This window comes from Aquarana catesbeiana, linkage group LG04 (assembly GCF_042186555.1).
Source record: "Aquarana catesbeiana isolate 2022-GZ linkage group LG04, ASM4218655v1, whole genome shotgun sequence".
Taxonomy (NCBI): Eukaryota; Metazoa; Chordata; class Amphibia; order Anura; family Ranidae; genus Aquarana; species Aquarana catesbeiana.
This window is the reverse complement of record NC_133327.1, coordinates 277,648,878-277,664,276: the sequence shown is the minus strand read 5'-3', so window position 1 is coordinate 277,664,276 and position 15,399 is coordinate 277,648,878. Positions and strand designations below refer to the sequence as shown.

Sequence of the window (15,399 nt, the reverse complement as noted above, 5' to 3'; positions counted from 1 at the left end):
CATTGCAAAAAAGACAGAAAACCACAGTAAGAAACAATTTTATGAAAAATTACAGGGCCATTAAAGAGGAACTCAGGAGGCCGCAGGTAGGAGCAGGGCAAGAGATTTCATCCTCATCTAGTTGAGGATTGTGGGGGTGGGTACTGATGCTTGCTCCCCCCTCGCCCCCAAAAACCTGTAACTCAGTTACAAGATGAGGGAAGGGGTTATACCAACGTGCCTTTATTTTTTGATTGATGCTTCGCTTTAGTCTTTGGATGTGTATTGATTATTTTTGGAGAATAAGGATATCATTTAGTGTCACTTCAAACGCTGTGAAAACTGAGTACCCCTTCTGAAAATTCAGCCAGTTATCTTATCTTGCATGTCATGCTGGCCCTGTGGCTTCAATACTCAGAGTCACCGACCTGGAACAAGTATAAAAATAAAGACTTTTTTTCTAATCTGCATACTTTTTCCATGTCCATGATTCAGAAATAATGAAGTCAGTGGGGTCAGTCAAGCAACTAGCATTTTAAGAAGGTCAGCAGTAGTGGTAGGCTTTGTATTTATGTCAAGAAAAGATTACTTTTAGCATTTTGAAATGTCTTTTTATTGGCCAAGACGCTGTACTGCGCTCTTTCCTTCTGTCTGCTTCTCAGAAATGCATTTGTGTGTTGCTTCAATTAACCTTTTTATGCCGCACATGGTAACCTTCTGCTTCATTTAATGAAGTAGAAGTGCAAAAGTACTTTGGATATATAGGTCTGTTTCTAAAACAAACAGTTGCTGGAACTACCAATAGAAGAAATGGTTGACCCTGTATGTTATGTTCTTCAAATATAACCTCACCTATTGACAAGCTTATATTTCACTCGCAATTTGAAGTCCAGATACCCAGTAAAAAAAATTGCATGCGTTTATTTTCTACTTTTAAACAGCAATAAAATACATTTTTTACAACTGTTTTATTTACAGGCAATTTAGCCACAAATGGCTCTCTAACTGGAACAGAAAAATTTGTTATAAAATTGCAAGGTAGATATGTGTCTCTGGAGTTGACCCTTGTTAAAAGGCTGTAATATTTGCATTATTACAATCTCTGTAGGATTCATGACAACATAATTTACTACCATTACTTTTTTTGTTTTTAAAGTTTCATATCAAACTCATACAGGCCATGTTAGACAAGCAATTTGTCACAGAATTACTAACATACCTCACTGCCTGAATCAGCTAGCTGTTACTCTCTTGCCATCAATTGAGATCCTGCAGCATTAAGGGCCAGTGAGGGAGTGATTCCTTTAGGATCAGTGGTTCCCTTCCCTAAAAAAATATTTTACTGATGATGTGTTACCAGTGACTCAATTACCCATAGAACATCACCTTTACTATACGTATTTACTTATACTTTTAATAGTAGCAGTGAAGGTTGGAAGTTAATGTAACAGTACTGTAACTGTGTTAGTAGCAGCACAATGAGGATAGGTTGCAGGGAAGGTAAATTTGACAGGGTCAGCCATATTGTCAGTGCAACATTTGTGACCAGTGACACCAAACTCTTATGCGACCTAACCCAGCGTCAAAATGGGTAATTCTTAATGATGCTGTATAAGACTTGGCTGCCATGAGTCAATGTGAAATAAGAGGATTCATACTCATCTGTGCTGTTCTTTTCCCTCGTTCCCTCCCACCTTTCAAGATGTCATATGTCCACAATATGTGGGTCCATCTGTTTTTTATATCCTTACTGTGTCCTAGTATCATAGGTGTGCGCACAGGGTGCTTGGTGATCTTGGGCACACCCTAATCACCTTGTGCGCATTAGCATTATCACTATCACTCAGTGTGCAGGCAGGGAAATGGGAAAGATCTCCCTCTTATTGGCTATGCCATAAGAGAAAGAAGTGCTTATACACTTCTCTTTCACTGTGACGGCAGGGAGATCAATGTGCCAGAGTTTTATATATAGATAGATATAGAGAGAGACACACGCACACCTATGTCTAGTATATAGGAGCCAGAGGGGGAAATCACAGAATGCTGCAGGGGATTATGTTTCAGATATGATATGAAAGTGCATCAGATGTGGAAAATTATAGAAACGAGTGGTGGGACAAGTGAGTATAAACCCTCTGATTTTGCAGGTAGTGCTTCTTTTTTACAGTGCTTGTAACTCAGCAACAGAGTCGCGTTAATTAATTGCCAGATGATTTGGTTTTTGTCATAGCATCATTATTTTAATTACCATAAGTAAAATATATTCCAGACTAGATTATCTAAATAATATAAATGTCATAACTGAATTGATTTTCAGAGAACCAGCCAGTGAAGAGGCGAAAAAGACGCAGGCAGCGGAAGAAAGAAAATACTGCATCCCATTCTGCCCCTGACAGCAGAAACCACCAGAAACCCACAGAGGATCAAACTCTGAAATCTGAAAGCTTGTTCATCAATAAAAATAAAAAGAGGAAACTACAAAGAAAGAGGCAGAAAGAAAGGTTGAAAGCAGCTGGTCTTTGGCCAAAGATGAAGACCGTAGAGTTAACAAATCAGCCTGAGACAGGGATTGTGGACGCAGTGGAGCAGTCCGTTGCACAAAGTGAGGAAGAGCTGAAGAAAACAGAGGACTTGTTGGATTTCCTGCAAGCAACTCAAGAGATCTACTTCACTGAATGTATGTTACATGTTTTGTTTCTGTATACTTTTCTGAGATGTTTAAAATAATGAAATGTACTACAGCTTTCTTTTAACCTGAGATGATTATTGCCTAATGTTTTGCAGGTGGACCTAATTGGATGGTCCATGTATCCCTATGCACCAGTGGGTGTAAACAGACTTGTGTCCGTTTTATACCCGCCTACTTCCGATCCAGTCCACTAAAAACAAATGAAAAAGCATCCATCCTTTTCCGTGTAGGTGGATCAAATTCCCTGCTGAGAAAAGGGGGTCCGCTCCATGCAAAAAGGGCCTAAGGCTTAAAGTTTTTCCCCTTATGATTTTAAACTTCACAAAGCTTTTTCACAAGTAATGTGGTTAATTTTATGTAATCATTGTATGTATTAGTGCAAAATGTGCCTACTAATTTTTTTTTTTTTTTAAAGATGATATCCTTTGGAACTGAATTGCAGTTCTTTGGGGTGTAGGGTTTCTTGGTCCAACACCTACACTGTAATGGTTCATTCACATTCAAAATAACTCATTCATTGCTAACTACAACACCGTGTTATTTGATACAGAATACCGTATTTATCGGCGTATAACACGCACCCCAAGTTTAGGAGGGAATTTTAAGGAAAAAAACTTTTAGGAGGGAAGTTTAAGGAAAAAAAACTTACATTTAAATGCCCATCAATGCAGCCTCATCAGTGTTCATCTGCAGCCTTGTTAGTGCAGCCTTGCCCCAGTGTCCAGTGCAGCCTTGTCAGTGCAGCTTTGCCCCAGTGCAGAGTTGTCAGTGCAGCTTTGCCCCAGTGCAGCCTTGTCAGTGCAGCTTTGCCCCAGTGCAGAATTGTCAGTGCAGCCTTGCCCCAGTGCAGCCTTGTCCCCAGTGGTCAGTGCAGCCTTGTCCCCAGTGGTCAGTGCAGCCTTGTCCCCAGTGGACAGTGCAGCCTTGTCCCCAGTGGACAGTGCAGCCTTGTCCCCAGTGGTCAGTGCAACCTTGTCCCCAGTGGACAGTGCAGCCTTGTCCCCAGTGGTCAGTGCAGCCTTGTCCCCAGTGGTCAGTGCAGCCTTGTCCCCAGTGGTCAGTGCAGCCTTGTCCCCAGTGGACAGTGCAGCCTTGTCCCCAGTGGACAGTGCAGCCTTGTCCCCAGTGGACAGTGCAGCCTTGTCCCCAGTGGTCAGTGCAGCCTTGTCCCCAGTGGTCAGTGCAGCCTTGTCCCCAGTGCCGCCGACATCCACAAGTTTAGTGTGTATTTTTAAATATGGCGCCGCGGAGTTCGGAGGGACTCGGCGGTGCTCGTTCAGCTGAATGAGCGCCGCCGAGAACACAGTGACTGGGCGGAGCCGAGATACACATAGCCGAGGGTTCTCGGCTCTTCTCGGCGCCGTTCACAGTCACGCCCAGTCCCTATGATGGACATAACAGAGGTCCAATGGCGGGACTGGGCGGGACTGTGAACGGCGCCGAGAAGAGCCGAGAACCCTTGGCTATGTGTATCTCGGCTCCGCACAGCCTGTGTTCTCGGCGGCGCTCGTTCAGCTGAACGAGCGCCGCCGAGTCCCTCCGAACTCCGCAGCGCCATATTTAAAAATACACGCTATGTGAATGTCAGTGGCGATCGCTCCGATAGATCACAAAAATAGCAGGGATCGGCGTATAACACGCACCCGGATTTTCCCCTGATTTTAAATAAGTGCGTGTTATACGCCGATAAATACGGTACCTGGAATTATGAGATGACCTTATTTAGAGTTAAATCAGTTGTAAACTGCTGCAGTAAAAAAAAAAACTTACCCCTGTAAGACAATTGCAAAATGTGCTAGTATGCATCACATACTAGCACACTATGAAATACCTTAGAACGAGGCTCTTCAGCGGCTCGCTGTCACTGCTGACAGGGCTTCCATCTTCCTTCTGGGTTCACGGACTCCAGCTGTATGAGTGACCAGAGCCCTAATGACATCACTCCCGGGCATACGCGTGGGAGCCCTTGGTTCTGGCACGGTGCTCTGAAGGTCCGGTACGGTATGCTGGAACCTTTAGAGCGCCGGTGATGTCGCTGGCTGCATCCAGTGTGAATATCTCCTAAACAGTGTCTGTTTAGGAAATATTCATTTTACCTACAGGTAGGCCTTATTATAGGCTTGCCTGTAGGTAAAAATTCCCAAAGTGAACTTTAATACCGCTTTAAAGTGGTTCTAAAGTCTAATTTTTTTAACCTAATGCATTCTCTGCATTAAGGTAAAAAAAATCCCCACTACTTGTCCTAAAAATTCTAGCTTCCTGGTAACAGGTCCTTTTTGTTTTAATAGAGTGAATTAATGTCTTAGGACAAGCATGAAGTAAGTGACGTCAGAACTCCAGGTTTAACATACACTGTATTTTCATTGTTGGCAAACCAACATTTTTAATTCCAATATTTTTATTGTTTTGAAGGAATCACACTTTATAAGTTATAAACGGTACATAACATAGACCATATATAATATACACGGTACAGTTCGCATAAAGTATAGTGCATGAATATTTTGCGACACTACATGTCCGGTGGGATACAAAGTTAGTGAGGTGTTGGTCCTGGAGGACCATCTTTAATATGGTGGTAACATTGTCAGTTGGAGGTTTAACATAAATATACATACACACCTATTAGTGATTCCGGAACTAAGCTGGTGAAAAGGACCAGTATTCTGCATGGGCAGAGTTTGGTCGTGCTAATTCTAGTAGTGTTAAAGTAACATAAATAATAATAATTAATTAAATTAAATTAAAACAGAAATAGACTATATGCAGCTTTCAATTTTGCCTACTTCGATTGAGTGTAATTTGCAGGTAGTCAGCACGAAAGGAACTAGACCCTAATGGGTGCGAGCGTACCATTTTTCCCAACTAGCCCATTTGGCTTGTGATTTCGAATACTGACCCTGGGCTGCTGCGAACATACATTCATAGGAGGCGTGTGTATTCGTCAGTTCTATAATTTCACTAAGGGTGGGGGGTTTAGGATCTTTCCAATGTCTGAGAATTGTTAACCTGGTGCTAAGTAATATATGGAGAATTATAGTTCTGGTTGTCAGCGGTATATTTTCTATGCCTAGTGAAAGGACCGCCAGATCTGCTTTCGGTATAACTGTAAATCCTGCTATTGTTGATATTAGGTTAAACACTTTTTGCCATAGATTATGTAAACTTGGGCATTCCCATATAATATGGTGAAGTGTACCTACTTGTCCGCACTTTCTCCAACATAAAGGTGAGGTTTGTCGTGTGAATTTAGAAATTCGGTGTGGTGTTAAGTACCAGTTAAGTGTTAGTTTATAGGTTGTCTCCCACTGGCTCACGCATTTGGTAGCTGCAAATGTGTTTCGTAGGGCTTTTTGCCATTGTTCTTCAGAATAGGTTGTGCCCAACTCTTGTTCCCATGTTAAAATGGGCAAACCAACATTTTTAAGGCAGGTGGCCTGCATGACAGCCCAGCAATAAATATTTTCAAAATTAGGTCAACAATAGCAGCCTTTAAAATGTCTATTATGCCAGAATTTTCTTTTAAAGTGGATGTAAACGCTCACATATAACCAGTGGAGTGAACAGCCTCAGATGATACAGAGATAAAACAAATCTCCCTACATAAGTTTTACATTTATATCTGCTGTCTTCATCTTTATATACTGTTTAGAAAGTGCATGTTAGCATTTTCTCTTCCTGTTTCAGCAGGGGGAGGGGGAGTCTTGCCATAAACTGTGAGACAGCTGATTGGAGGAAAGCCACACCTCCCCCCTCCATATAGGCAGAGACTTGCAGAGCTGTGCTGTGAATTGATCAGCTGTCTGCTAATCTATTTATAGCACCTGCCCTGACACATTTCAGGCTGGTTTTATCACATGTGTCAGAGAGAACTTGTCAGAAGTTATCACTCTGATAACAGAAGACTGGAGCAGGAGAAAGCCACGGGACTCAGGGTTTTGGAGAGAGATAAGAAGACACTGCAGATATATGTGCCCAGCTTAAATTTCATGAATCGGGTTTACATCCTGTCACGGAACGTCCCACACTCCGCTTGAGTGCTTCCGTCATATACCACTTCCTCCCAGTCTGTATACAGATATCAGATATTCCAACCTCTCTGAGCAGAAAACAAGGCGACACTTGCTTCACTGCTAACATGGACTGTTTATTTATGAATCAAAGTTACAAGACTTTATATGCCGTTGGAGCCTCCTCTAACAATACAACTGTAACTTAATTAACATGAGCTAATTATCTAATCCTTTATACAGCCTAGGTGACTGAGACATGACCTTTCGCCCAGACTTGTGGTCACCGAGCTTCACACAGTTAATTAACACAAACAACAATGGGTGAAAAGACTCTTAGAGCCACACTAGACTTATTTACAATAAACACATTATAGCAGAAGTGATGACATTAGCATTTAACAGTCATATTCTTATACACGCCTAATGTATGTACTGTATGTTGTACACAGGCATTATTTAATGTTCATTAGAATATGTAACCTTCATTCCTTTAGGCAAATCACCATGTGCAGATTCTGCTCTGTCTACTGAACTGGTGCTGGAAATAATAAATCAAATCAAGAATGGTGCAGTTCCTTTCTCTGAACTGTGCCTCTTACATCAGCTCAAGAGTCTGCTTCTCCTACAGGATATTGAAAGATTAAAAGATTCATTGGACAGCTTCAAAGAACATTCCTCTATGCCTGTTGGTATGTATTTTTTAACTGTTTTATATAATTCACTGACATCGGTGAACTGCTTCTTGCTTATCGGCTTATGCCAGCAGTGCTGTGTATTTCTTTAGAAGCCTTGGCGTTAAAGTATAGACCAGGTAAATTATAAATGTATGTACTGGATACACAAATATGTTGTGAATGTTTAATTTTATTTTTCAAGCGAGGTAGGTAAATACTTTGTTGCTGTATAGATGGACATCTAATAAACATGTAATTTCTATAATTTACTGTACATTCATAAAGCATCAGTCTTGTATAATACATTACTACTGAACAGCCAAAGATAAATTAAGAAAAATATATATATCTATCTCTATATTATATATGAGCTATATATATATATATATATATATATATATATATATATATATATATATATATATATATATATATATATAGCTCATATATAATCTCCATAGGCGACGCTTTAATTTTTTTTTACGGTCTAGTGCTAGAATTATTGCTCTCACTCTGACGATTGCGGCGATACCTCACATGTGTGATTTGAACGCCGTTTACATATGCGGGCGCGACTTCCGTATGTGTTTTCTTTGCTGCGCGAGCTCGTGGGAACGGAAGTGCTTTAAAAAAAAAAAAATTTTTCTTATTTATTTTTATATTAATTGTGTTTTAAAAAAAAAATTTTTGATCACTTTTATTCCTGTCACAAGGAATGTAAACATCCCTTGTGACAGTAATAGGTGGTGACAGGTACTTTTTATGGGGGGATCGGGGGTCTTTTGCACTTCACCGTTTTCGGCGATTCTGAATACTGTTTATTTTTTTTAAACCGGCACCATTGGCAGCCGAGTAAACGGGAAGTGACATCATGATGTCGCTTCCGCGTTTACAACTAGGAGGCTGGAATGAAGCTGTGAGCGGCTTCGTTCCGGACTGTCACTAGCCGCCGGAGGCCACTAGCCGCATCGGTTGTTATACCAGGAAAGCTGATTGCCGGCTCTAAAAAACTAGCTGCAGGCATCATCCCGAAATAACCCCCGAAATCCGAGTATGCATATCTGCGTACACTCGGCAGGAAGGGGATATATATATATATATATATATATATATATATATATATATATATATATATATTGTACAGTATCTCACAAAAGTGAGTACACCCCTAAGTGAAAATGCCAAAATTTGGCCCAAAATGTTATTATTTTGTGTGGCCACCATTATTTTCCAGCACTGCCTTAACCCTCTTGAGCATTGAGTTCACCAGAGCTTCACAGGTTGCCACTGGAGTTCTCTTCCACTCCTCCATGATGACATCACAGAGCTGGTGGATGTTAGAGACCTTGCACTCCTCCACCTTCCATTTGAGAATGCCCCACAGATGCTCAATTGGGTTTAGGTCTGAAGACATGCTTGGACCTTTACCCTCAGCTTCTTTAGCAAGGAAATGGTCATCTTGGAGGTGTGTTTGGGGTCGTTATCATGTTATAATACTGCCCTGTGGCCCAACCTCTGCAGCAATACTGGCAGCACTCATATGTCTATTTCCAAAAGACAACCTCTGGATATGACACTGAGCATGTGCACGCAACTTCTTTGGTCGACCATGGCGAGGCCTGTTCTGAGTGGAACCTGTCCTGTTAAACCACTGTATAGTCTTGGCCACCATGCTGCAGCTCAATTTCAGGGTCTTGGCAATCTTCTTATAGCCTAGGCCATCTTTATGTAGAGCAACAATTGTTTTTTTCAGATCCTCAGAGAGTTCTTTGCCATGAGGTGCCATGCTGAACTTCCAGTGACCAGTATGAGAGAGTGAGAGCGATAACACCAAATTTATCAAACTTGCTCCCCATTCACACCTGCGACCTTGTAACACTAACGAGTCACATGACACCGGGGAGGGAAAATGGCTAATTGGGACCAATTTGGACATTTTCACTTAGGGGTGTATGTGTATCTGTATGTATGTACAGTATATGTGTGTGTGTGTATATATATATATATATATATATATATATATATATATATATATATATATATATATATATATATATATATATATATGTATTTATTATTTTATATATATCTATATATAATGTATGTATGACACATATGCTCAGGTTGTATTGTGACCATCACCCATCTTTATTATCTATTGGAGTCTCATTCTCATCTCTTTTGTTTTGAGGTGCCCGTATCTCTATTGCATGCCATTAATTCTCACTTGGCCTTCCCTTTTACATAGGTGTGGATCTTTCCACTCTTTCCATAAGAGATTGACATGGTACTCTACCCTTCTTTGTATCACATTAAGGGCTCATTTACACTTGCTTCAGCTTCAACACACATGAACGGCTAGTTTACACTTGCTTCAAACAAGGTTTCGGACCGGCTTTGTTAAAGCTCTCTGAACGCTGTCGCTAAATAAAATGGTTAGCTTACAGTCCTGTTTACACCTGCTTTTACTTTGCTTTGCTTCGGCTTTGCTTTAAAAATTATACCCCATGTAGCTTCAGTGGTGCTTCAAAGCGTTTTCAAAGCCTCCATAGAAGTCTATGGCAAAGCTTGTTTGAAGACCCACCGAAGCCTCATCGAAGCCCCACCAAAGCCTCATCAAAGCACCAAGCAAAGCAAGTGTAAACCGGACTGTAAGCTTTATTTAGTGAGAGGGCCTTTGACTGGCATTCAGAGAGCTTTAACAAAGCCTGTCCGAAGCCATGTTTTGACGCAAGTGTAAACTAGCCCTAAAAGTCTCCTTAACTCCCTTTAGATGTGTATGAGAGATTGGTTATATTATGGATCTTCCTCTCACTGAAGTCCAGTGTTCTGTAGGTATTCTGCTTCAAATGCTAGATTTTTAGTGGTTGATCTTTAGTTTGAACATACCTAATATTTGTCCCGCTTTCTTTTTCTTGAGGTCAAAGGTTAAGTTAAGAATCTTAGGTTAAACCCCTTTACCTTACAAATATTCTTGTGTTATTGACCACAATAGTAACTGGCCTAAAGGTTCTCCCACCTGTTTGTTGTTGCAATCAATCAGGGACCCAGGAATAGACTTAAAAAACAAAAAGATGTTATGGTAAATGCAAAAATCTTACTTTTGTGCAATCAGATCCTGGAATTGATGTACAGCTACTGACTGTTGCAAGCATGTCATCTGACACATCAAGTCAATTCCTCCACTCTGATTTCAGGTTCAATAAAGAAGAGTTTGTTAAATTATTTAAAAATTCCATACCCCATCATTTGATTTCCATACCTCCAACAGGGTATGTATACCCCTGCATAAGAGTGCCCAGTTGAAGCAAAACAGACCCAAGTGACACAATTTACATTTCAAATAAAGGCCTGTCGTATAAATATTTTTCACTTTTTCACTATTGCTATCATCCGCATTGGTAACATTAAATCTTCAGTAGCAAGACTGCTTACAGTTTATATTCAGCAACATGAAAATAAAGGTATTAATCAACTACAAACTCGCTGGTGCATTTTAAAATGTTGGTTTTATGTACAATTTTAAAGAATCGATTTATAATTAAAATAATACATATTCCAAATTGGCAAATATTTATCCAGAGAGGAAAAAAATGTAAAGGCAGTTAATTAGAACAGTTCTGTTAAAATAAATATAATTCAAGCTTTACTGAAATCCCTACTAAGCACTTTATCATGTAGCTAATGGAGTAAGCTATTTTAAAACAACTGGGTATGCACTGGATATTTTTATTACTGAAAACATTGGCTCACGCTAGTTCTTCGTGACAGTTTACCGAACTGAGGTCGGCACACCCAATATTACCGTGCCCCTGTGCACCAAGCCAGGTCCATCAAGACCAGGTTTGAGTTTGTTGTGCAATAACTTGAGAAGCTTGCACAGAACCCTGACCTCAACCCTACTAAACACCTTTGGGATGAAATGGCGATCATCCTAGGGGTATATCATAGATCTTATCTCTGGCACATTTAGAAAATGTCAGGTGACATTTAATTGGTGAAAGGGAGTCTGTTTCCCCTATGGTAACCAGGGGCTTTTACAACCAGGCTGTACAGTGGTGCTGGTATGAATGAAATGTCTGTGTGAAGTATCCTGAAATAGTGAAAATCAGTCTAGCTGGAAAACCTGATACTTTCATATAAAGGGCTGATTGTACTTTAATCAGTTGTATTGTGATGGAGTTGTTTTCCTTTTCTTAAATCACTGAGTGTATTTTTAAAGCATCTAGTGTAGGTACCTCAGTTTGACTTGACTTTCATTTTGGTTTCAACCTCCCGCAATTTTCTGTGGAGCAGGGCTGGCAGACAATCACTTGTACCACAAAGCTTATATGCTAAAAAAAAAGTTTAAACCCTTTTTTAATATATTTTCTGATATATTGGTATCCTCTAGGATAACTTACAGCAGCTGTGAGAAGTAGGTCTAGGAATAAGGAGTGTCCGTCACAATATAAATCTGTGTGTGTGTGTGTGTTGTTGTATATCGTGCTCATATGCTGACCGAAACCTGCATGAAGGAATCTCAGGACACCACTCTGGTCCTGCTGTCTGCCAGAGCTGCGTCAGGAATGGATAGACAGAAATATAAACCATTTGGTGGGTAAAACAGCTCTCATATGTATTTAATCTGTATATTTAGGTGTTTATCATCTTTAAATTTGAATGTAAATGTAATTCCTACATTCTCATTAATGCAGTACATAGCATGAAATGTTGAAAACTGGGAAACGTTTGAAAAAGTTGTCTGAGTTTTTTTTTTTTTTCTTTTTTGTCAAAGTAATTTTACAGCAGAAGTTGACATTTTAATCATTTTCTTTCTTCTTCTTTTTTTTTTTTCCCTTTGTCTAGGTCACAGACTGGCTCTGCATTCTCTGTTTTGTTACTGGATTTCAGACATTTTACCAATAAAGCTAAAAGCTACATCTTAATGGGTGTCTAATAAAAATGCATAAAGAGGTTTACAGGTATACAACTTGTTTAGTTTATTTATATCTAATTCATAGTTCAGACTTGTGAAGAAAAACAGAACAAAAAAAAAGCAAACTCAAAATGCAGAAAACCATAATCATTTTTTTCTCTGAAGCAAGATTACTAAAATATTTTGGGAGATTGCTGTGTGTATCTATATTTTATCCCTTTGACTTTGTATGCCTTTGAATAAACCTGCAAGTCTCAATCTATCCAAAGTTTTTCTATTTTCGTTTTCAGACAGACACCAGTGGACTAAATACCCTTCCACTTAAATGTCTCAACTGCTTTGATGGTGACACCTCTGCATCTGATTTGCCGTATCCTGGCTACCATCTCTGCCCTAATTCTATAATTATTACAAGGGACTTGCTAACTGCTAGATCTAGCATTTATTTTAAATTAAACAATTGACCAACCTAACTGATGATACCTGATTATTAACGCATATTATCATTTAGTTTTTATAGGACTCCTTTGGTTATGTTCCCATGCTCGCCCAGGGTTGTTTATGACCTTGATTGCCCTTTCTAGTTTGCTAGCCTAGCCTACAAGGTATCTATTCTATTTCCAATGTTTATTAATACCCATAGAAGATGTGGGATATTTACCACTGCTCCTAAATGGTGCGGTTTGTATACTTACACATTTTTACTCTTTCCATTATTCATTCATCCTGTTCCTCCTATCTTGCTCTCCTGAAGAAGTGGGGAATTCACGAAACAATGTTGGGAGCTTGACCTTCAATGGTCTATGGGACCATGAAACTATGGGAGCTTGATTCTATGTTTAATGGTAACTGGAGAAATTCTCAGTGGGACTCCAACAGATATAATATATTGTTCAGAAAGTTGCAGTTTTCTCATCTGTCCATGAAACATTCATAAAAGATATGAGGATCATGAGAGATGAACAGTTACAGCACAGTTTCCACCTTAGTACTGTCCAGGGAAGCCATGTGCCTTTTTGAGTGCAGACACTTACCTTTGTTGAGGTAAAAGGATCCTACAATTTTCTTAATTTATTTTTTTGTTTATCTTTTGTGACTTCCTGGAATTTCAGGCAGCTGTCCAGTCATAGCAATGTTTTCTATCAATCCTCTTATTTTACATTGGTAAATCATGGCTCTCAGTCTGGTTTAGTGGATCTCCATGCCTTAGAAATAGGTGCAATACATATTTTTCTGATCTTGCAGAAACTTCCTTTTGATAATGGCATTTTGTGCCTGTTGCATCTTTGTCCTGGTAACTTTGATAATGGTCAAAATAATGCTGGTTGTAATTATCCCATTAATTGGCATGCTGTACCTATGGTGCAGTAAGTTTATACACAGTCCCAGATATACAGTATATTGGTAATGCATATGTTAAAAGGCATATGTTTAAGCCCAACCCCAGCCACAACAAAAAATTCCTCTCATGCACTGCAAGGATTCATCGCATTTTAAAATTAGGAGGTACAAGAAGAGGCTTACTTACCTGTTTCCCTGCCCCAGCTGGGTCCTGGGCGCAAGCCCGCATGGGTGCCCCCGGGGAAAGCATCTTTTTGTGGGGGCATCCATTGAAGAGACGGGGCCTGGAGCACCAGATTGCAAAACGATTGCACAGAGCAGGTGAGTAAAGGCATGTTTGTTATTTTTTATAAAAAGAAGAGGGTTTACAACCCCTTTAAGGAGGAAGCTGTGGGGGAATGGTCTCACCACTAGTAGGACCCTGCTTGAGCGAGAAAAAATTGTGAGTTTTAAACCCTTGTATGTTTATTGTTTTGCTGTCTTTGTATCTGGGGAGATTTTCCATCACTGCTCCAGAGACATTAAATGAGATTAAATCTCTACAAAGTAAGGGGAAATTTCTGTTTTTGACACTTGTTACCAAAATAAATGTCACTGTTGGAAGATTTGTGCTCTGATCTGTGCATTGAACCTGCATGGAGGTACAGTCTTGGACACACTTGGAGATATGTGCAGGTCCATGCAGCCGGCTGCCTATCATTTATTTAAACAGGCTGTATGGGCTGAATAGAATACCTGCTCATCCCGCATGGATGTACGGACCAGTGTGCCTGTATGAATGAAGCCTAATGATAAACCTGGTATTAAGCATTTAGAAATGCAATAAAGCCATTTTTTTCCATTTATGTATGACAAAAAATAATGAACAAAAAAAATCATAAAAGTTTAACTATTATTGGTTTGAAAAATAGAGAAATGCATATTTGTAGCTGCTGACTTTTAACAAACAGGAACTTGCCAGCTCATGGAGTCAAGCACTGTTCTCTCTAGAGCAAACTTTTTGTCAGGCTTTGGATCCTCAAGGCTGCCATCTTGGAGGTGGGAGCAGATGTGAGTTCCTGATGCCTCAGTCGACTCCCCACTGCAGATGCACAAGATCGTGCCGCACTGTGAGACTGGTCCTGTAGCCTCCTGGCAATGTGACATATCCCAGGAGGCTGCGGGTGGGGGGGAGGTAGCCTAGATGAGGATTGAGGAAGTGGAAGTGATACCTGTTCCCTCTAAAACTTTGGTTTTAAAATTAGTTGGGCGCTAGGGGGAGAAAAGGGATAAGCAGCACTTACAGTTTTTGGTAAAGGTCCACTTTAATTAGGGCTGATAAGGGTAAACTAAGGGTTCCATTTTTAGGGAGTTAAATAAAAAATAAAAAATTGTATTTCTGTTTGTCAGGTTGGTACAATGGACATCATATGCAGATCAAAGCTCATCATTTTGATCTGCAGATTTAATGAAACAGGAGATGCCAAAGTAACAACCTTACTTAATTAACAATGTTACTTTATATCACTCTATCTCACACTGTCCAAGACTGGTTAATTAAGTTTCCCCCAAATGCTCAAGCTGCTAGTGGATAGTTCAAAATCTGACCTCAGACAGTAATGCCCATACTTTGTTACATTGCCCTCATATTCTGTACATTAGCCCCACTGTTGCATTAGCAAACTTTTTTTATTTACCCATCTATCTAACATTTCAGAAACCTGTTCTATAATATAAAAATATTTTCTCTTTTAAACAGTTTTCAATTTAGGTGTGTTGTGCTACAATGACTGGTAACAATGAAGC

General features: G+C 39.8%; 1 protein-coding gene across 7 annotated transcripts in view; it reads left to right on the top strand.

Annotated features, from left to right (window-relative positions):
- The window catches only part of ERICH1 (glutamate rich 1), a 190,450-nt gene extending 177,915 nt beyond the window's left edge, over positions 1–12,535 (top strand). For all 7 annotated transcript variants that reach the window (XM_073626633.1, XM_073626632.1, XM_073626630.1 and 4 more), the window contains 3 exons: positions 2,297–2,656; positions 7,176–7,370; positions 12,204–12,535. In XM_073626633.1, the coding sequence (XP_073482734.1) occupies positions 2,297–2,656; positions 7,176–7,370; positions 12,204–12,283 (635 nt within the window). In that variant the 3' untranslated portion in view covers positions 12,284–12,535. The remainder of the gene's footprint in view (positions 1–2,296; positions 2,657–7,175; positions 7,371–12,203) is intronic.
- Positions 12,536–15,399: the final 2,864 nt, after the last annotated feature.